Source organism: Bufo gargarizans, chromosome 5 (assembly GCF_014858855.1).
Source record: "Bufo gargarizans isolate SCDJY-AF-19 chromosome 5, ASM1485885v1, whole genome shotgun sequence".
Lineage (NCBI taxonomy): Eukaryota > Metazoa > Chordata > Amphibia > Anura > Bufonidae > Bufo > Bufo gargarizans.
In genome coordinates, this window is record NC_058084.1 from 319042192 (window position 1) to 319065997 (window position 23806).

Consider the following 23806-nt stretch of genomic DNA (forward strand, 5'->3'; position numbering starts at 1 on the left):
TATGTAATAATTTGGGAGCATCTATTCTCATGATCATACAGTATGTTGTACCATTCCTTTGTTGAATGAATTGCCAGGAGTCTGCAATAAAGGTCCAGCTGGGTGTTACCAGTTGGGGGTGTGCCCCTGCAAAGTCTAACACTGGCAGCACTTTTTGTGCAGCGAACCCCCCTAAACTGGTAACACTCAGCTGGACCCTTACTGCAGACTGCTGGCATTTCATTCATAAACTTCTAGACAGAATGGTACATGAACGGCACATCATAGAGTCATAAGAATAGATGCTCCACAATTGTTATTACCTGGGGAATTCATGTGGTTACTAAAGCAGACATGTCTGGAGAGGAGACTGGTCCTCTTTAAGCATCAGCTAACAGATATACGGTAAACTAAACTATGGATTAAAGTAGAAAGGCACCTTTGTCAGCTGTTCAAAAAAAAAATGACTTTGAGTAAGGAAACAAAAGGACCGGTGTCATCACTGCTGGGTTAATTGGCACCCTTATGCATGGAAAACCAGGATGTTTAATCCTTGCGCTGCTTCACTGACTAGCTTGACTTGCATGTCACAATTTGCCCAGAGCCTTAACACTTTGCTGACTGGAGGAGTTGGCAGCGGAGGGTTTACCCTGGCTAACACTCACATTCCTTGTGCTGCACTTCCTGGTTTCCCCCTTCCTGTCCTTACTTAGCTTGGGAGAGCTGATGAGTTGCACGCATTATGTATGTGTGTATATAATATATATATATATTGTATCACATGAGGTTTCATCTGCATGACTCAGAGCCATGGCCGCAGTTAGTCAGGCACTGCTTCCCTTCTCACTCCTCCCTGCATCCTCTTGTTTCCTGATGTTGGTGTTTTAGGCGCAGCAGTCCTACATCGATCAACATGTCTATGTGGCGAAAGTGGATCTATACCATCACTCCAAATGCTCCACCTCTGCCAAAGCAAAGAAACCTACCTTGTAGACCAGGCATCCTCAAACTGCGGCCCTCCAGCTGTTGCAAAACTACAACTCCCAGCATGCCCGAACAGCCTACAGGTATCCGCCTACAGCAGGGCATTGTGGGAGTTGTAGTTTTACAACAGCTGGAGGGCCGCAGTTTGAGGATGCCTGTTGTAGACGCATTGCCTGTATGTTTCCAAACTCCTATCCCAGTCCTCCAACTCATTATACCGCTGCACCCTACAGACAGAAGTAGTAATATAGGGATATAAGCCTTCTCCTTGACTGGCGGCAGCTGACTCTGACAACTTTGCAGTGGGCAAAGTTATTTTAATGTATGGTGTGAAGAACGGCTGCGGTACGTCACGTGGATTCTGCCATCTCTCCTCCATAAGGAAATGTCTTCCTGTTTTTGTTGAATGGGATGAAGCATCTTGTATTGAAACCAGAGCTCGTAATTAAACATTTAGTATAGCTACTGAGTTGTCCAATAAAATGTATCTGTATAGCGCCGCCTGCTGTTAGTTTTTTTTTTTTATTTCTTTCTCCGGCTCACTGAGAAGGCCGCACATGCTCAGTTTCATCCTTCAACTGCCTCCTGAGCTGTGATAGGGAGAGAGCTGCAGAAGAAAGACACGCCCCTTGAGAAAGGACACTCCCCTTGAGCTGCCAGCTTGATATAAATCTAGCAGAGCAATTGAAGCAATGAATGGGGAGATCTCTGGACCCATGTGAGGTACAGGGCTGGTTCTAGCTTTGTTAGAAAGAGACTGTCATGTACTATATGGTGGCTGTTTTTAATTTTTTTACACAAATCATGGGATAACCCCTTTAAGCATACCTGGTCCTGTCACTGCGTCCAGTTTATCTGCTTTGCTTGGGTTGTGTAGTACTTTGAGTATTTTATGTAAATCATTCAAATAATGTGTGCCGGTCTGGAGCTGACGTGTGCTTTCATTTGCAGTTTTAGAGAGAGTTACCGCTGACTCCACGTTCAGTGTCTCTGCCACCATTATGACAGATAAAAGTATTAGACAAGATGGTCAAACCACTACTGAACACATGGCAAAGGAAAATAGAGGTAATCTTTTGCATCAAATTATGGTACTTCCGCGTACATGTCTGCTCGCTGCGTAGAGGATTTCCAGCCTAGTCAATAAATCGCCAAAATGAACACTAGGCGATATATAGCACACAAACATAAGTTGACAGCTTTAAAACGTAACTTCCTTTTTATTTTATTAAATGTGTTGGGCAAGTGATAATGGATTATTAGCCCCTTTGGAAAATGAAAGGTGGAATCTGATTGGTTGCTATGGGCAACTAAGCCAGTTCTACTTTACACCAGTTTGATAAATGATATATATATGTATTGCCCTGTCTGACATCGGTACACTGTCAGCAGTGAGTCCGGACAATGTCCAGTTTATAGTGAATATATGAGGGTGACAGTGAGGGCAGCGCAGGCAGTGAGGAAGGTCTTCACTGCACGGCACTGAACACTGAAGATGGGCAGCTCCCTGTCAAAATCGGGGTCGGTTTTTGCAGCTTCCACTTTCTGTTCAAGACTCATTCATTCCGCTGAATGGATGCAGAAATAAACATACGCACCCAAACCCCATACGGATCTCCACATATGTCCATGTTTTGCAGACTGAAATCAGCAAGCCACAAAGTGGTTGTGCCTCTAATAATACTTATCTCCTATCCACAGGATAGGGGATAAGTGTTTGATCGCTGGGGTTCTGAGAATAGGGGTCCGTCACTGAGGCTAAACTGCCCTATGAGAATAGAAGGTTGGCCTGCATACGTGGCCACTGCCTTGTGTCTTCTGTGGAGCTGCTGCGACGGGCTTTACTTGGCTGTCCCTTAGAAGTGGATGGAGTGGTGGTCACGCATGCACATCATTTTTCCAGTTTTTGGGCAATTGCAGAACACCCGTTGTTGTGATTGCTGGGGGTCCCAGCAGTCACATCCCCAGTGATTAAATACATATCCCCTGTCCCCTTTGGATAGGGAAATAGTGGTATTAGTGGCACAACCCATTTTAAAAGTGTAGTCTAGATTTTTTAACTTGACTGTTTAAAAAAAAAAATGCAAAGAATTCTACTTATCTGCTCATGCAACTCCATTCCAAGTCACTGATTTCCTTCTGTGGTCTTCCGGTCCCTGTATTGTAAACTTACAGCTGGACAGAGTCAGGTGCCCCACTGAGGCCAGTCATAGGCTGCAGCGGCAAGTGACCCTGTCCATCTGGAATTTTATAGGATGGGGACCAGAAGACTGCAGATGACACATTGAAAACATTAATCCTCAGTAGATTAGATGTTACATTTATTTTATTTTTTTGTGCCTTTTAGCATCAGGATGTTTTGCACTTGTAAATATGTATGTGCTGGTCTGTTTTATAGCGAAGGAAACAATCACAAAAGATCAGATGAAACCTGTCAACCTTTATAATGGTTCAGACGCAAATGACTTGTCATCAGTGAATGCAATGATGTCAGCCGTGATGAGCACAACCAGTCTTGCTGAAAATGATGCAAACCTTCAGAACACTAAATCGCCAGGAAAATGTCTGCCACCCCATAGAATTGGTAGAAGAAATCAGGTAAGGAATGGAATTTTTATGTTGCCCACACACTGGCCCAAAAGCTGAGGTACAAGCAGTTGTGTTGTAGGGCCTTAGTCCTCATGGGGTGTTTCGGTTGTCCCAACACCTGCCTGTCACATCAGTGACTAAGGTCCCTTTCACATGAGCAGATTTCTGTTAAATGAGCACCGATCAATGATGTATTTGAACATTCATACAAACATTCCTACCTGATCGTCAGCCCATGTAAAAAGGCCTTAAAAATAATATCACTGATGACAACCACTTTTCCTCCACAGACAGCTGGCGGAGCTCTGTAGTGAGAGCACCCTATGAAACAACTCCCTATATCTCATCGTCCAGAACTTCTGTAGTGTGCCATGGCTGTGTTTGGGTTGTTGGGGGTGATCTGAAGTTGTAATTTTTTTTTATGCTTTGAATGAACCGAAGGGTATATAAGTAGTTTTGTTGGGCTACTGATGATCTGCTCACCTTCCTGACCTGTTTTAGTAGCCCTGTTCTCTAAATCCAGCAGTGGCCCCTGACCAGACCTCCCTTTCTGAGAGCACTTTTGGGTAGTATGTCCCTGCCACCTCCTCCACACTCTTTAGAACACATATTTTCAATACGATTTCCAGATTGTGCCTTTCTCACTTCCCTTTCAATATGAAAAGTTGAAAAGCCATTCATTTGAGGCCTGTCTCCCTGCTTTCCTATACCAGAAAAAGTTTCTTGAAGACAAGCATCTTCCCTGAGATATCTCTGTGCTGGTATTAGGAAAGTTTGGACCTCAGTTAATGATAAACCCTTGTGCAAACAGACATTTGCCATGGCAGCCTGGATTATGTGTCATTCTTCACTTCAAGGTGAACCAGCAATTACTCTCTTGTTTGGTAATATGCTGATGTGAAGGGGAAAACTATTCTATAGAACTTACATAAAGAAAGACATCAGAATATATTCGTCTTCTGGTACTTTGTTCTGGCATAGGCTGGACTCTGCCGAATGTCCTGCTGGAACCTCCACACAGTTGTGAACTTAGCCTTAGGCCTCATGCACACGACCGTGCCGTTTTTTGCGGTCCGCAAAATAAACGTCACGGTCATGTGCCTTCCGCAATTTGCGGAACAGAACGGGCAGCCCATTGTAGAAATGCCTATTCTTGTCCGCAAAACGGACAAGAGTAGGACATGCTATATTTTTTTATTGCGGGGCCACGGAACGGTGCAACGGATGCGGACAGCACACGGAGTGCTGTCCGCATCTTTTGCAGCCCCCTTGAAGTGAATGGGTCCGCACACAAGCCGCCAAAAATGCAGCTCTGATGCGGACCACAACAACGGTCGTGTGCATGAGGCCTTACAGAAATGGATTCTGAAATTAGATTAAAAGTTTTCTTTGACATGCATAGTTAAGTGTCTAATACATAAAACAAAAGTAAAGAGATAATTTTATATATTATATTGCATAATCCACTTTTATGACCATCTTTATCATCTGGTGTAGAGTGCCCTCAGTTATTGCTACCATGGTGGGCACAAGCAAGGTTAAGGCACTTGAGGGTTTCATCACCATCTTTGTGCTGTCGTGAGAGAGAGAGACTGTACCTTCCTTCCATCTGAGATTACATAGAAGCCATATTGAATACAGGAACCCCTAGGCAATGACGTAGAACACATGGCCCTTTAGAGGCAACATGAGGAGAAGGTTGCAATCCCGTTCTTAAGAAAGAACATGACAAATTTAGTTGATTTTTGCAGTATTGTAGCATTAGGCTTCTTTCTCACTTGTGGCAGAGTGATCCGGCAGGCAGTTCCGTCGCCGGAACTGCCTGCTGAATCCTTCAAAACGTATGCCAACTGATGGCATTTGTAAGACGGATCAGGATACTGATCCGTCTTACAAATGCATTGAAATGCCGGATCCGTCTTTCTGGTGTCATCTGGAAAAACGGATCCGGCATTTATTTTTTTCACATTTTTTGATTATTTTTTTTTAGGAAGGTCGGATCCGGCATTGCGGTATTTTGAATGCCGGATCCAGCTTTAATACATTCCTATGGGGGGAAAAAAAATCCGGATCTGGCATTCAGGCAAGTTTTCAGTTTTTTTTTGGCCGGAGATAAAACCGTAGCATGCTACGGTTTTATCTTTTGCCTGATCAGTCAAAAAGACTGAACTGAAGACATCCTGATGCATCCTGAACGGATTGCTCTCCATTCAGAATGCATGGGGATAAAACTGATCAGTTCTTGCCCCTAGGACGGAACACAGTGCCGGAAAAGAAAACCGCTAGTGTGAAAGTACCCTTATGCAGTTAGAAGAGGGGTGTACTTCCAGATGCTTACTTGTTCTCCTCTTATTTGCAATGCCTGAATAAAATGTTATCCTTCTCTTATTCAACAGGAATCAAAGGAGGAAAAGTCGTCCTATACATGCCCCTTATGTCAGAAGATCTGCAATTCACAGCACCAGCTTACCATGCACATCCGCCAGGTACTATAAATTTTGCTTTCCATGCAAACAATGTTTTGTGTAACACATGACAAAAAACATATATATTCATATACATTTATGAGAAATTTTGTGTTGATATTGCCTACTTCCCAAGTCAGCATCTTTTAGCAGTTTGCCATCCTATGGCAACGAATGAGAGTTTTTGTTGTTGCCCCTTAGTAACCCTTGACAATATTCATAAGGAGAACCAGTTTGGCATAGAACCTTAGTAGGGAAACCCTTGTATTTACTAGAGTACATAATCCAGGCTCAGTAGAACAGATGTGCCTAAAGATAAAATGGGATAGAAGTCCATCTGCCCTCTCCTTATCTCCCCTGACCATCGGTGGAGAATTGGAAGATGCCAGTACACACTAGATGGTCATTTGGCCATGCTGAAATCGGAGAGTTTGGCTGACAGTTATCTATTGTGTATGTCCAGCTTTAGGTTTTAGTATTTGTAGGTTCACTCTCTTCAGTTTTTTTTCAGCCGGAAGTGGATACAGCAGGAAGGAGTATAGGTCCTTTCTTTATATTTCAGATTCTTTTTTTTTTATCTACTTCTGACTTTGGCTGAAAATGCTGAAGGGAAATCTGCCTCAGAACCTCCTCCTAAAAACTCCACGTGAACCTACCTTAATTCTTCTGTTTGACTGCTTTGGGAAGTTCATGACAAATAAATCACTAAGTGATGCCATGTAGGATATACAGAAATGCTCCCCATGATGGATAATATAATTCCTAGATAGGGACTAACTTGTAATATGTCTTTGTGTATGAGTATTAGGCCCTTAGCATTTTGGAAGCCGTCATATCTAAGCTTTTCACAAAGAATGTCCTATGTTATCACTAGGAATATTATAGCCTTTTATCCTGTTACATGAAGACACGATTAGGGACCAGTGTAAAGCTCAGAAAAAAAAAAAAGATATAACTTTTGTCAGGTAAAGTTGAGTAATGATTTTAATAATTTTGTTGGTTAATTCTGCAGCACAATACTGACACTGGTGGGACAGACCATAGTTGTAGCATCTGTGGAAAATCCTTGAGCTCTGCTAGCTCTCTTGACCGCCACATGCTTGTCCACTCCGGAGAGAGGCCTTACAGATGTTCAATGTGCGGGCAGTCCTTCACCACCAATGGGAACATGCACAGGTGAGTGAGACGTCTAGTGACAGAATAGCGGGCTGAGAACATATGAGCTGGGTATTTATTTCCCACCCCTTTAAATAGCTCCTGGGAACTTCTGGTGCTTCTCTGGTGTGTAATCCTCTCTGCTGGACAACATAGCAAGTATCATTTGACTGCTTTGTAATTGGCTGTATAGCTGTACAAATGAGCAAAGATCGGGAAGGTGTGCTAGCATTCCTTTTATCTAGGTGCCAAAAAGAACACAATCCTTTGAACAGTGGCCTAGCTGCACTGAAACAAAGGCGGTGAGGTGAAGGACAATTCCATTCAGCCTAGCACTTAGAATATGTGATCTTTACTTTACCTGCCTTAAACCAATCTCCAGTTTAGAATTCGGCGTGATGTCCCCAAAGTGACACTTTGCATACGCCAGGACAATCCTGTATTTATGACGGCCTACTTCCTCTGCCCCTATACAGATGAGGTGTCACGTCCTGGTGCACTTTTTTTTGCAGAATATCAAACCAGAAGACTGATTGTATAACTTTGATTTCCTATTTAGTTGGTTGGCACAAATTGGGAGTAATTTATTTTCTGACCCGTTTGATCCATACAAGCATATGTTTTTGAATTGGATTATTTTAGGGTAGTGAACGTTATTTCTGCTACCTGTAGAGATTGCACTTTTCTCCTATATTTTAATCACCATTTTTTTTTATTTTTTATTCCCCCCCCGCTTAAGTTTGGTAAATGTCTTGAAATCTTTTAAGTGTAGTTTATATCAAAGGTGCCCATACATGGCAGACTATGGACTGTTAGATGGTCCCAGCGAAATTATCAGCTGGGGGTGTCCTGATTTTCCCCTGACAGGTAGACAGAAGGATTGGTCATGTTGAATTTCTACACCTGTTCCTTTTGTTTTCAAAGAAGATAAGCCACCATCAGAGGTGCTTATGTTAGCTTAATCCCCCCCCCCCTCTTTTAAAAACGCATGCCTGTCTGAGCTGAGTGTGCATGTGTACAGACGGATCAGGAATAATAGCTGTCAACTGACAACTATTGATGGTGCATGAGTCACATAATGGAGCATTGGCTAAAGCGTTGCGTGCCTATTGGCAAAAACATCACTAAGACCTGCAGCCATGATGGGTTACTTGCTGTTCTTCTGTGAGCAGGAACACTTGGAATTGAAATCTAAAATAATGGGGGGGAAAATTATTTCAAATTAAAAATTTGGTATGTGTGAGTAAAATTGTAATATTCGTTATAGTCGATATGATCAACATAGAAGCTGGCAGTGTGACACAACCAACATTTCTAGGTACATGAACACGATGAGCTTTGGTTGAATACAGTGTACCCAATGGGAAATGTTGACCCACGGAGTATGTAGTTGATGCGTTCTAACTGTAGCTGAAAAGTTCCTTCACACTGAAATATTGACAGGTACCAGCAGCCAAGGTGTTAACAAAATAGAAAGTGAACCTGGGGCTTAGCTGGGATCAGCAGTAATGTTCGCATCATCCAGGTTGTCATGCATCTCTTCACAATTGTAAGGTACTCCCTGGGACTTCACCTCAGCTCACACAACAAACAGGAAAAAAATGAGTGAAAACTTGTCTGACCTGTTCTACTGAACAGGCCGGGACTAGCAAACATAGCAGTATCCTATTTCACTCCCCCTCACTGCCTCCTCAGCAGAAGCGTTCTCTTGCCTGTTGATGTGAGCATCATCCTATGTGCACGTGGCCCAATAGCTCTCCTTGTCCCATCCTTCTTAGACTTGGGACTAATCGCCAACCATTAGACAAACCAGTCCTCAAATGATAAGCCAAGAAGACCACAAACATAGTTTATTTTTAAAAAAATTCCGCTACATGACAGTTGCAATGACCAACGAGAAGAAATTTGAGGTTGGACCAAATCTGTTTAGATGTAGTGACAACCCTCAGTAGATGAATATGATCCGCAACAACCAATCAGATCATGTTTCATTGATTTTAATGAGGTTGTCCACATTTGACTTGCCTAAACGGTGACGAGTCGCCAAGCGGCACGTCACATGCTACTTAGGGATACCTCACTTCTGAGGCCAGTCATTGGCTGCAGTGGTGCATGTGACCCCCATCCATGCAGAAAATCTACAGGATAGGGGCTGGAATACCACAAAAAGAGCCAAGGAGCTGGAGCCGAGCAGCTAAGTGTATTTCCCTTTACAAGTCTGGCGGGATGAGGGTGAAATAAAATAAAAATAGCCATCCTCTTTAAGGTGGACTAATTCAGCCAGGAGCTCCCGGTGTGATGTACAGATGTTTGCTTCCTTACCTTTTCTAGACGCACAGCTTTGAAAAAAATAAAATACAAATTTTGTGCTGTTCTGTCAAGTTTTTTTTATTTTTTAAACTACTCATATTGTTTTACTTACTTTTTCTCTTGGCTTGAAATAAGAGAAGTGGGTGGACTGAATGAAGTTTGATTGCAGCCTGACACCTAAATGGCCAGTTTTTCAGGCTTTAGGCTTAAAAAAAAAGGCACTACATATGTCATTGTCGGCGGCACTGAGGGGCCAGTGATGAGCGATTTGTATGTTGAACAGGTTGTCTGGCCCACGTTATTATTGCTAGGTGCACTTTATACAGACCTTCTTGATACTTGGTTGCAGTACGTAGGAGGAGGATTCCGCCCTCTTAGTTGGCCGCCTCTCCCTGTACATTGCACTGTACCGTTTCTGCTGCTTAGTGAAATCTTTTAGATGCCTGACACTAGGGCCTGTCTGAGGTGGATCTCTTAGAAGAAGAGTTTTGCAATCCTGTGTTAGCCCAAGGGAGCTTCATGACTGAACTCGCAGTTTTTAGTCCAATTTCAGATTCCTAAAATCACAGAAAACTTACCGCCACCGTTTCTTCTCCTCCCTGACTACACATTCTACGGAGTGTACAGTGATGACACCACAAAGTTAGAAGCGCATAGAAATACACACAAGGTTTGTGCTTGTATTGTGAGAGGAATATGGTTAATGTTTACCCCCTTACCTTCCCCTTAGATCCCCTTAGATTTTTTTTTTAGTACAAGCAGCTGTTCATGACTTTGGCATCTACTGGGCATTCAGTGTTGTAATCATCTCCATTCCTTTTTTGATAAATCTCTAAAAAGTCTTCACTCTCCTCCGAAGCCAGAAAAATATGCAGTTCCATATTACAAGAAACAAAAAGCCCCTGTAAAATCCTATATGGACTCATTTGTGTAAGTCTTAGTTTTATTTCCTATATTAGGCTAGGTCTACACGACGAGATGTGTTGCGCGACAGATAGGGCACAACTACACTGCAACATTTGTCGCACAACAATTTTTATAATGATAGTCTATGTTGTCGCCATGCTGCAACTGCAACGCGACAGTCGCAGAAAAATCCATCTCGAATGGATTTTTTGCAACTCTCGAGTCGCAGTTGCAGCATGTCGCAGTGCGACACCATAGACTATCATTATAAAAATTGTTGTGTAGACCTAGTCTTAAAAGGGTTGTCTGGGATTTTGATATTGATCTTCTACCCTCAGGATAGGTCATCAAAATCTGATCTGTAGAGGTCCAACTCCTAGTGGCACCTAGGCCAAGTGACCAATGGATGTGATGTCACTGGCCTAGGAAGAGGCCGCAGCACAGGGGTGCCTGGAGTTGCACCCCCACCAGTCAAATATTGATGACCTATCCTGAAGATGGTACAAACAGTATTGTAGAGCAGCACTCTCAGACCTCCACGACCACAAATCCTCAGCGGTCCACCGAATGGCCTAAAACAAAAGGTGACTGCAGCATCTCAAGTGTATTCCTTTTATTGGACAAACCTTACAGAATGCGTGCAGTAAAAACCAGACAGCTAAGTTTCGGCTACATCTTAGCCTTTATCAAGCCTGGTACAGAGTGATATCCATGCTTCCGTCCCCTTTTGTTTTAGGCTATCCTGAAGATGGGTCATCAATAATATTACAATCCCAAAAAATACCTTTTAAAGGTTTTCTCCACTGTTTTTGGACTGAAACGTGTTGGTATAAAACCAAGTTGAGCCATGAATGGGCATTCACTCACTGAGTGATATGGTACCTTCTGCTCTGATGGCTCATCCTGACAGCGGATGTACCAGTCTTAGTATATATGCTCTTTATGATACACAACTTCCTTGTTTCTTTGTCCAGTAAGCTGACCAATACAGTATGGCTGCACTTTTACCCTGAGCATTTTGGCCTAGTGGCCTTCATCCTCATGACGGTGTCATGTGTCGGACGCCTGGGATTTGGCGAGCACAGAGCTGAGCACCAGACCAATGCCAAATAAGGAGACTTGGGAGATAACTGACTTGCAATGTCTGCTTTCTGTTCACCAGGCACACTGCCTGCAGACTTCCTTTCTTCAATCTCTGGAAACTTGTTTGGGATTTCTTTTTTGGGGATGAAATTAGTCTATGATTTAACTATTTTCTCTTGTTACAAATAGAATTGGTTTATGTATTGCATGCAAGCTGTCCCTATGCAGTTTCTTGTGAATGTTCAATATTGGTTTATATAGTCTATCGCATAAACTATGGGGGGAATTTATCAAGTGACTTGATCCACTTTTCGTAAATTATAGCACATGTCATATTTGTGCAAAAAATATCAGGCCTAGATTTCAATCTCTGACTTAGACAGCCCAAGATGCGCTAAATATATTAAGAGGTGTGTGCCTCCTGATTCATTCGCCATGTTGTACTCTATGGCACTTCTGTGGCTTACAAAATTAGAGTTTTAAAGGGATGGGGATGAGTGTCTCATTGACGGTGGTCTGACCGCTGGTGCCCACATTGATCGCGAGAACGTGTTTCCCTATTTGAATGGATCAGCGGTCACACATGCATGTTTCTGCTCCATTCAGCTCTATGGGTCCCATAGAGTTGATCGGAGCAGCAGACATGCATACGTTTTTGTCACTCCATTCAAACGGGGAGCATGGGCCCCTGTTCTCCTGATCAGTGGGTGCACCAGCGGTCAGACCACTGCCGATGAGACACTAATCCCCTATCCTGTCAATAGAGGGTAAGTTGTCTTAATGGGACAACCCCTTTAATAAAACTCCCCATACAGTATGCGTTCAGACTGGAATATACTACTTGCAATCTGGAAGTAGTATTTTTTTTAAAGGGGTTGTTGCAGCCCGCTAGGATAAATTGACAACAGCCCTTGGTTGGCCAATTATATTTAACAGTGTCTCATCGGTCAGTCCATCAATCCTCTTTATTACGAGTAGAGTTCTATATGAAATTAACGGTAATGGGTAAAGTAGGAAAGCTAGTCCTTGTTGGATGAATTTGTCTTGATGTTTTGTGATATTTTTCACTTGTCCACATTGTAAGATATCTGCAATGATCAACATTCCCTCTCTGGTACTACTGCACTGGCATTTTCTAATATGGCAGCAGATTACAGAATTGCGATTTAGCACAGAGCATCGAATCATAGACTCGAGACTGCGAGAAACCAGGTTCTGACTACTGAACAACCTTATTTTCCATAATGCTTTAGACACATGAAAATTCATGAAAAGGATCCAAATGCTGCAGTAACGACAAGTCCCCCTTCCCCAGAAAAACGAAGGAGGTTGTCATCTAAAAGAAAATCTAGCCCTGAAGAGAAAACTGAGAAGGAAGAGGCTCCTCCAGCAAAGAAGGTAATTGAGTCTTTGTACATCTAGCTCTAGATCAGTTTACTTTACAGATGGTGGTTTAGCTGCATCCTGTAGTAGGTTGTCCCACTTTGTGCCTAAAGTCTTGAATCAGAACTGTATCACTGAGATGTAACACAATGTGATATAGAGGACTACAGTGATCCCGTTATAGGGTTATGTTTAAAGTTGTCCTCTATCCAGTGGATCACCACCAATCCCAAGAAAAAGGGTCCCGTTCCCCTGATCTGATGGAGCGCAGGTCGAGCATGCGCCCTGCTGCTCCAGTTTTTTTCTGTGGGACTTCAGGAGATATCACAGTAGCAGTTGTTGTGCTTGGCATTGCAGCCCAGGCCCATTCACTTGAATGGAACTGAGGGGCACATAGACCATGTGACCAATGAGTGTGATGTCACTGGCCTAGGAAGAGGTCTCTTCAAACTGGGCTAGTTTATACATTCAGTTTGGTTACTCAGTCACCAACAGAAACCTTTAGGCCCCATGGACACTATAGGGGGAATTTATCATGCCCTGCACTCTAGAGTTAGGTCTTCAAAAAGTCCCCAAAAAGTGCTTTTGCAACGTTTTGGGGGTCACTTGTTCAAAAAAGTATTGCTGCTTTTTCCATATTTACACTACTCACTCCAGTTTTGAAAAGTGGGCCTGGTTAGCTATGTTCATAAGTTCCACTCCAGATTTAGCCCTGCGACTTTTTAAAAAGTTGCAAAGAAAAAAAGGCCCAAAGTTACTCCAGTAGGTAGGTGGTGTGGATAACTGGAGTAGCCTTTTTAGACAGGTTTAAAGATGAGCCAAATTTAACAGACAAGGTGCAATGTTTGATACATTTGGAGCAACATACACCAACACAGACAGACTTCAAATATTCTCTTCATGATAAATCCTCCCCCCATGTTTGATGTGTGGAGTATTTCCAGTAAAAGGTACTTTTTAAATGATAAACTAGAGTTTTTTTTTAATTTAGGTTAGCCCTCTTCTTTCTTAATTATTTTTGCATTTCCATAGGTGGTTGAAGAAATTCAGCAAGTTGAGCAAGTGAAAAAGACTGAAGATGCCATTCCCTGCACTTTGTGCTTTAAAGAATTTCCCTGCAAGTCTAGCCTGGATACTCACATGGAGACTCATCCAGAAGCCTCTCTAAAGTAAGGATGCTTTCAAGTGCCTTGTCCCTACTCTAGGGTGCTATGTAAAAAATGTGAATACAAGAACGCATAGGAATGCGCATTCCCGTTGATTGCTGTTTTATCGGCTGATCGATTATACAGGCCAGTCGCTCGTTTCTCAGCTGATTGGCATATTTTATCAGGATTATGGGCAGCACATCTCCCTTTGTAATCCAGGATGTGCTGCCGATAATCAACAGAACAGAATGAGGGAGGAATGGCTGAGGTGGCAATCTTTCCTCCCACATTCAGTTTCAGCCTGTGTAATCAGACCGGTGCAAAAAAGTACCGATGGATTTGCTATCATCCATTGGCGGTTGCACTGCCCGAACATCTCGCAGTGTAATACAGCCTACACACTTGACCATGCATCCATTTATCTACATTAAGATAGTAAATCACAGTTGCAGTCACTTACTTCAAATCTAAATGGTGCAGCAACATGCAAGCCGGTACCAGCTATCGGCTGAATAGTAATGCCAGATAATAAAATATATAGCGGCAGCGCAACCTGTTTAATACAAATATAACAAATCTACCAGACCATTTATTCTTATCCTACTGCGTGCAATGATACCTGCCGGTACACCAAAGACTTCACAAGAGAACTTCAGAACTACCGAACCACAGGGCACCTACCAGAGTAGATGACTCTGAGAAAGGTAGACTGATCCTGTGGCGTTTCTTCCCGTATAAGCATACTGTATAGCCACAGCCTCGGCAGTGTTAAGAGTCCCAAAAACAACAAAACTCGCTCTCCATGCAGAACGCATAGTGATCTCACCAAACCTATAGAAGGAAAGCATGATGAAGGAAATTAGTATATTTTCTGAAACACGTTGGATTACTTGTCGATCCTCTTTTTAGTTTCCGTAGCTTTGGTGACATCACTATGCCCTCTGCACGGAGCGCGAGGTTTGAGTAAGGGAAACGTGCTGCCATCCGGGGCACACTCCTAACAGTATTTGGGACTCTGACAACGCCTTGGATATATGCTTATACAAGAAGAAACCCAACGGGATCAGTCCACCTTTCTCAGAAACATCTACTCTGGTGGGTGCCCCTGTGAAGGTCATCATTATCTGGTGTGTATATATATATATATATATATATATATATATATATATATATATATATATATATATATATATATATTATGCCTACTGACTATCTTTTTGGTATTTGAGATTTAGTTTAGAATTGCAGATTACTCTGCACTTATTTTCTGGGGTCAACCCTTGCCATTCACATGATGTTCTATGTACTACTCTTTCAGTGACGATGATTTATTATGCACCTTTAGAGCCATCCTATTTGTGTGACCATAAAGACTGTAATTGTAACTTGATAATAGCATAGGTCACCGATCTTGGATTCGTGTTCCTGCCAGACACACAATGTAAGACATGACATGATGGTTTAATGTTATATGATCCAATTTGTAGTTTTCTCTACAGAGCAGGAGTCCTACAGTCAGGCCTCCTCATATTTTAGATGGTTCAGAATTTCCAGTGTGTGTCTGTGCTCGCTTAGGATCTGTGGCCTGTACTTGGAGCTTTGTGTGATCCGTATGCCTGGGTCAGACCAAAACGGCTACACTGTGTATGGAATGCGGGTGGCAAGCTGCCCAATCTATAACCAGCAGCCTTAAAATAGGAAGCCCTAATGATATGGTTTCAGACCTTGGTGTAGAGGGAGGTGTGTGTGTATGCATGTTTGGATGACTGCTGCGTTCATGTGTAATTTTACACTGGAAAATGACAGAAGAGTCTTTCACATGAAGCTACAGTACTCAGACCTCGTGTGGACTATTGTTTGAAGGCCCCTAAGATGCACATATTTAGATGATAGACACATGGATGAGAACATTTATTTTATTTTCCTCATTTTTTTGCGCCTACTAGGATGCTTTTTTGGGGGGAAGGGGGGGGGGAAGGGGGGGGGGGGTGTTGCTAGCCTGACAGGATGCTGATGGAGTGCTGAGGTAAAATGTAGCCAGGATATGAAAGCATGTGGAGAGGGTATTTAGAGCCTTGTGTCCTCCATTGCAAGTTCAGAGAGCCAGCAGTGTGAGAGCCTTGCTTCTAGCAGCTGAAGCCAGTGCAGCTGTTTGATGTCAGTTCACAGAGACAGGGGAGATGTCTCCCATTTCAGTATGTGAGGCGGGGGGGGGGGGAAATGGTAGGATACACGGTTGAGACTGGATCTGAATAGTCAAGTTGTCTATGCGTTGCTAGCGTCCTCCATAGCTTTTCCACCACGCCTTGAGATCTCTATTTCCTGCGCTCCTCGTGGAGAACAGGTTATTAATGAAATAACACCTCAGTCTTTGGAGCATTAGCATTGCCATACGAAAGAGCTAAAGAGGTACTAAAGTGAGGAGCCTGGGGACTGGATGTCTATGCAGTAAAGCTAATTAGCTCATTAATTGAGGAGCAAATCCACAACAGAACACCGATGTTTGACTCCCACCGGACAGTGCTGCATACGCATTGCGTTACTATCTGACTCCTCACTCCAGTGCCCGCGACGTGTTGTACCCAGACCTGGGCAAAACAATCATGTATGTTACAGGCATCTGCCCATGCTGAGAAGTAATGTGCCCTGGCATGCAGCCAAGATGTGCAAGGCTAGAAAGGCAAAATCAGGGCAGGCGCTGCAAGGTATTCTCAGCTCCAGATGGAAGTGTGTATGAGTTTAGTAGGCAACTGGTTTATGCTGATGCGTAGTGTAGGAAATGCAATTGGAGGCGTCCTATTTAGCTTTTGATATATATATACATTGGTGAAGCCATGTTGTAAATTTTTCTCTGCTGCTTCACAAATCGGATGGGGGATTTATCAAAAGGTCTAAAGGAAAACTGCCTTAGTTGCCCATAGCAACCAATCAGATTCCACCTTTTATTTTTCAGAGCTCCTTTGGAAAATGAAAGGTGGAATCTGATTGGTTGCTATGGGCAACTAAGCCGGTTCTACTTTACACCAGTGTTAATAAATCTTCCCCAGTGTGTTTTATGCCATAAACCAAGGGTGGCTAAAAAGTAATGTTTCTTATCTTCTTACGACAAATAATGAATTGTACAATTTTCTTGAATTGTATATTTCTACAGAATGTCTGGAAGCCAAAAAAAACTAACTATTAAGTAGTGTGGGGCATTTTACCATCTAGTTTGGCATTTTTAATAGCCGAGTGTATAGATGTTACTGATATATTAAATATATGACCTGATCTGCTGTGAAAGAAGAATGGCGTGTATGGGACAGGCGATCCTGTGCCAGTCTAAGATGCTGAAGACCTGGCTGCCTGTAGGGCACAGAGTGGATTTGCAATGACCTGCCTTGTCCTTGAAGAGCAGCTTAAAGGCAAGGCCTCCCAGCTAAGCATCTATATGGTAGGGACAACTCCGGCGGATATCTTTTCATGCTGGCTTTCAGTTTGCCTTTCTGAGTTTGAAGACACATCAACAGGTGTTGAGTGCTGGCCTGAGAGGTTTTTATTACATCCCCCTAGGTATGGCAGGGATTTGTTTTCCTTTTGTGGCACCCTTGTGAGAAGGGGAACGCCAACAATTACGCTGCTCTTGGACAAGGGGGGTGGGACAAGTGATGACAGAGAAGAGTTAATGCAAAATTAGAAGTACCAATCATGGTGATAAAGTCCTTTCTGTTTTCTACACTTCTAAGCTGGCTGGGATATTTTAAAACCTAGGGGTGCTGATAGGTATTTTATCTATGCTTTTTATATATACATGACAAGTAACCTAAGTTGTGCACATCAATTTCACTACTTCAAAAAGTGTGTATGTGTGTGTGTGTGTGTGTGTGTGTGTGTATATGTATGTATGTATGTATGTGTATGTGTATATATATATATATACGTCTACATTTAGTATTTTTCTCACTCCCAGTAGAAAGGGCTACTCTTGGACCAAAATAGGATGTGTTCTGTAATTTTTGTAACAAAAAAATACAGATGTGTGCATGGTTCCATAGAAATGAATGGTCACTGTGCTAGCTGCAAAGAAATACGGATAGCACACAATGAAAAATACGGTTGTGTGCATGAGGCCTAAAGGACAGGACTCAAGAACCAGTCGAGTGTAATTCCGTCATGTGCAGATCTGTGTATGAATAAGCTTTTTTTCTTATCTCCCTAGGTGTGACATTTGCTGCATTTCATTTCGCACCCACCGTGGTCTGCTAAGACACAATGCTGCAATCCACAAGCTGCTCCCCAGAGACCCGTCTGGAAAGCCATTCATTCAAAGCAACCCTTCCATCCCAGCTGGATTTAATGACTTGGGCTTTACTGACTTTTCTTGCAATAAGTTCCCTATCATTTCTCAGGTACAGAATATTTCCCTATAGTTAAAAGCACTATACAATCATATGTTGTTACTGGTTAAATAAGAAAAGTCTTTAAAGGGGTTTTCCAGGAGTACAATATTGATGACCTATCCTCAGACTAAGTCATCACTATCATTTCCGTGGGGGTCTGACTGCCGGCACCCCCACTAATCAGCTGTTTGAAGAAACTGCGACCCTCTAGTGAGCGCCGCATCCCCCCCCCCCCCCCCTCACCGCATAGCGCTGTACATTGTATAGAGGCTTTGTTTGGCATCGCAGGCCAGGCCTATTTATGTGAATGGGCCTGAGCTGCACGTAGACCATATGGCAGATGAACGTGATTGGCCTAGGAATCGACCTCTTCAAACAGTTGATTGGTGGGGGTGCTGGGTGTCAGACCCCTTTTATCGGATATTGATAACTTATCCTGAGGATAGGTCAATCAATATTGTACTCCCAGAAAACCCCTTCATGATTGGAGAGTTTACTGTATGTGTCTCATAAATGGCAAGGGAAGCACTGTTCTGTGGGAAAGTACTACAAAGATTGATCCTGGACATTGAAATATGAAGCCAGGGATGTAGCTAGACCGTTCGTCATCCAGGGCAGAGATTCAGTCCACTGTCCTAGCCCTTTTATATAATTACCCTGGCTATGGCAATTCATAAATTAGAAAGCACTTTGCTGTCTTGGTAATATTCAGCAACTGTCAGTTTCAAATATGGAATGCTTTTCACTGTGATATCGTATTGTGCAGTTAGCACTCGAAATATACTTTTTCCTTTTTATTTTATTGGTTTTTGACCATATTCCACGTCTTGTGGTTTGCTAAGATCCGTTTTTTTTTTCTAAATAAAACACGTGGGTGTAAATATTCCATATATCCAGATTTCTTTGGTCCAAATCCATTATATTCCCAAGTAATTACTGCTAATTGCTAGAACAGAACCTAAGCTCTTGGACGACGGGGGTATGGCAGGGCAGTCTTTCAGGGCATCTTGCACTAAGCTGCTGTTTAAGAAAGACGTACAAAAGGAAGATGGTCAGCTGTTTGTTTTGTGCAATAGGCTGGATGTAGAGTATCACAGTGAGACATGCAATGCTCTTTGGGTTTCTATAGCAGTAAAGGGCTTATCATTCTAATCCCCAGTTCACAAGGCTTTAAATGGCATGTGGAGAAAAAAAAATAGTGGTCTGCCCTTAGACCCAGATAGATGTTAACCCATCCACATCCAGCATAGGACAAGGTTCATGTATATGAAGATGCTATGACTTCTCAATAGATCACCTTTCATTAAGACACAAGGACTAATCATACAGTTACAAATATGGTTGTGGTTAATCTGTCCTTTTGGTTAGATTTTTTTTTTCCCCCTCACCGAGACATTTGTGGTTATAGTCACAAATTACGATTGGGTAGTCTAGATTTTGAAGAGTCTGCGTTCTAATGCCATACTGATTTGTGTATTTATATGTTCTCTCACTCCCGTTTACGGGTTTAGGTCTGGTGTGAAACCAATTTACGAAGATGCATCAGTGAATTGCACAGTTTCATATGTGAAATCTGCAACAAAGCATTCCCGATGCCATCAGCTCTAAAACTGCACTTGGAAACCCATAAGGAGGGTCAGGTTAATAGTCTGCGCAAAACTGAGGAGGAGCTAGAGCAGAAAGCTTTTATGGCAGCCTTGGGCCTGCAGTACACCAAAGACATCAAGCCTGTCAGTCAGGAGGATAATTCATCAGACTGTTTCCAGGCCATACACATAGAAGCTATGAAGAGCAACCTACCTCACGAGCTTGGTAGTAACACAGCCATGCTGAAATTGTCTCCTTTAGAAGCACCTCCTGTGGGTGGTCCATTCTCAGTTCTACCCTCGGCAAAAGAAAATATGAAATTACTTTCTTTGCAGCCTTTCCAGAAAGGCTTTACAGTACAACCGGACAACAGCATTGTGGTAAAACCTATCTCTGGGGAGTTGGCTGATATTCAGCAGATATTAAAGATGGCTACTTCAGCAACATCTCAGATAAGTCTTCCACCCTTGTCTAAAGTGTCTCCTGCCATTATTAAACATATGCCGCCATTAAAGCCAAAGCCGCCAGTGACTCCTCGTACAGTTGTTGCTGCTTCTACTCCTCCACCTCAGCAGCTCAATCAGCAGCCATCTCCAGGCTGCATCAGCCCCAGCCTTCCTCCCCCACCATTAAGGATGATAAAGAACAATGTGGAATCTGCAACAGGCGCCATATATTTACAATCCAGGTCAGGAGCCAACTGTAGCTCCTCTACTCAGAACACCCAACTACCAAAGTCTGAATTAATGAAACCGCGAGATCTAAAGACACAGCTTGAACAGGACAGTATTATAGAAGCCTTCATGCCTTTAGACCTGGAGGCAAAGATCAAACAAGAAGTAACTGAAGGGGATTTGAAATCAATAATTTCTGGATCAAATGTCAAAAAAACAACCCAAGCTAAAAAAGTGTTTTATCCTTGTCGCTTCTGTGATCAGGTATTTACATTCTCTGGTGTATTGCGGGCCCACATACGCACTCATTTGGGAATATCACCTTACCAGTGTAACATATGTGATTATATTGCGGCTGACAAAGCGGCACTGATTCGGCACCTGCGGACACACAGTGGTGAAAGACCGTATGTATGTAAAATATGCCAGTATCCTTTCACTGTTAAAGCGAACTGTGAGAGACACCTTCGTAAGAAGCATCTTAAGCTCACCAGGAAGGATATAGAAAAGAACATTGACTATGTATCCACAAATAAATCTGAAATGGTGGATGCTCTGTGTTCCCCAGACACAGTTTGTAAATGCTGCGGTGAAGAATTAAAGAGTTATCGTGCTCTTCATATACACATGAGGAGCCACAGCAACTTTCAGAAAAATAAACTTTTTGAATGCAAAGAGTGTGGCACTGCCTTTTCTGCCAAAAGAAACTGCATTCACCACATACTCAAGCAACACCAGCATATTCAAGAAAAAGAAATAGAGAATCACATCTTGTGTGGCCCATGTAGCCCAGAGCAAAGTAGATCAGACACTCCGCCTTTGGAGGATAGCACTTACCTCGAACATAAACCTACCACATCATACCTGGAACCACAAAATGGCTTTCTTCATGGGAGTGATTCTTCTTTTCCTCTAAAACTTGAACCTGCTTTCAGCTTTCCTTTGGACCTTGATGAACCTTTAGACTTTTCTAAAAAGAACAAAAACCCATGTATGTTTCCGGTGAAGGAGGAGCCTGTCTACAACTCTCTTGCCTCTTCAGATTCCTCTATGGAACCTATTGATCTCTCTATACCTAAATATGCTAAGCAGGAAATAGAAATCCCACAGATTCAACCAAATACTCAAGAGCAAATATGTGGCCCGGTCAATCAACTGTTTAGTTGTCAGCCATACCAACTCTCCCTAAGTGCCAATGAGCTCCTAGAAAAAGCTTCAGCTATCACACATTCCAAACCAGTGAAAAACCCTGTACACTTGACTGTTCCAATAATTTCTCCTGCTATTCTTGGAAATGCAACTATTCTACGCCCTTTGAGGCCTAAACCACCTCCCCTCTTGCCAAAGCCTCCAGCCACTAAAGAATTGCCACCACTGGCTTCCATTGCACAGATCATTTCTTCAGTATCATCTGCTTCAACTTTGCTGAAAACTGATATAAAAACACCTAGTTCTCAAATTGCTGCCAACAGCCCACCAACCACTGAGAAATCTGGCACTTCCAAATCCAAGATGACAATCCAGAATATGGAACCTCTTTCCAGTGATTCATCCCACAATGTTGCAAGCATGACAAGCCCATCTGACCTCTCCAATCCCGCTGCTTTAGTTATAGGAGCAAAGAAAAGGGGTAGAAAGAAGGGAACTAAAAATAAGCCCAAGATTGCAGTGGGTGTAGACCTTGAATCAAGCGGTGAATTTGCAAGTGTTGAGAAGATGTTGGCCACAACTGACACTAATAAGTTCAGTCCTTATCTGCAGTCTACAGAACACCTTAAAGATACCGTAGACAAAAATGGTACTAGTGAGGATGAGAGAGATAGTGGTGAAGATAAAAAAACAAAAAGAAACTCCTACTCCAATTCCTTGCAAAAGATAACCTGTCCTTACTGTCCTCGTGTTTTTCCCTGGGCAAGCTCCTTACAGAGACACATGTTGACTCACACAGGTAAGGATCAGCTTCAAGCTTTTTTTGACAGATATAACAGCTAATCTTGAAGCTTGCTGCATATTATGGGTATAAATACAAAGACATGTAACATGAAAACTTACAGGTGAAACTCGAAAAATTAGAATATCGTGCAAAGTACATTTATTTCAGTAATGCGACTTAAAAGTTGAAACTAATATATGAGAGAGACTCCTTCCATGCAAAGTGAGATATTTCAAGCCTTCATTTGTTATAATTTGGATGATTATCGCTTATAACTTATGAAACCCCAAAGTCACAATCTCAGGTACCATTTGCTTAGAGGGTATGGATTAATTAGATGACTAGAGTGTGACACTTTGAGCCTAGAATACTGAACCTTAAAATTCTAATTTTAAGCTGCATTGATGCAATGCCTTTTAATTTGCATTACTGAAATAAATGGACTTTTGCACGATATTCTAATTTATCGCGTTTCACCTGTAATCTTTAAATTAGAATAGCAGGTGTAACGACTACTAGATACATGTATATCTTGCAGTTTTAAAGGGGATATCCACTTTGAACAATCCCTTTGTTTTAGAGGGATCTCCTGAAAATAAGTTGATTATAGGTTGTCCTGCTGCTAGGACCTCCAGTGATCAGTTGTTCTCTAGTGGGGGACCTAGCAACGAGAGTCTGATTTCTCCACCAAGCCACCATTGGTGAACATGTTACATTACAAAATACACATTGGAGTCAGTAGACTGTCCATGTAATGTACAGAAATGCCGGGACAATTAGTAGTTTCTCTCAGCTCTGACTAATAGATGTGTATTCTAAATAAGTAGTTCGGAACTTAGGGCTCATTCACATCTGCGTTTAACTGACCCGGCGGGCTTTTCCGGCAGAGGAACAGCCTGACGGAGTTCCCCAGACACGGCCATGCACCGCCAGACCCTATTCACTATAATGGGATCCAGCAGTCATCCGACCACTTTCTGGTATAAAGTCCAGCATGCAGGACTCTTTTACTTATGCCGGAAAGTGGCCGGATCACCGTCAGATACCATTATCGTCAATGTGGTTTCGGAGGTGCACGGCTGTGTCCAGCTATGCCGTATCCAGTGAACTCTGGCAGGCTGTTCCTCTGCGAGAATGGCCTACAAGAACAGTTAAATGCAGATGTGAATGAGCCCTTAGCATTGCATTATGTTTTGAGAAAATATTCAAAGGAGTTGTCTGGTTTGGAGAA

At 42.6% G+C, this 23806-nt stretch overlaps 1 protein-coding gene across 1 annotated transcript in view; it reads left to right on the forward strand.

Moving 5' to 3' along the window:
• The window catches only part of RREB1 (ras responsive element binding protein 1), a 72779-nt gene that overhangs the window by 41462 nt on the left and 7511 nt on the right, over nucleotides 1–23806 (forward strand). The window contains 8 exon segments of the mRNA XM_044292955.1: nucleotides 1915–2031; nucleotides 3362–3561; nucleotides 5949–6038; nucleotides 7030–7193; nucleotides 12725–12869; nucleotides 13887–14023; nucleotides 18201–18390; nucleotides 19893–22590. Of these exon segments, the coding sequence (XP_044148890.1) occupies nucleotides 1915–2031; nucleotides 3362–3561; nucleotides 5949–6038; nucleotides 7030–7193; nucleotides 12725–12869; nucleotides 13887–14023; nucleotides 18201–18390; nucleotides 19893–22590 (3741 nt within the window).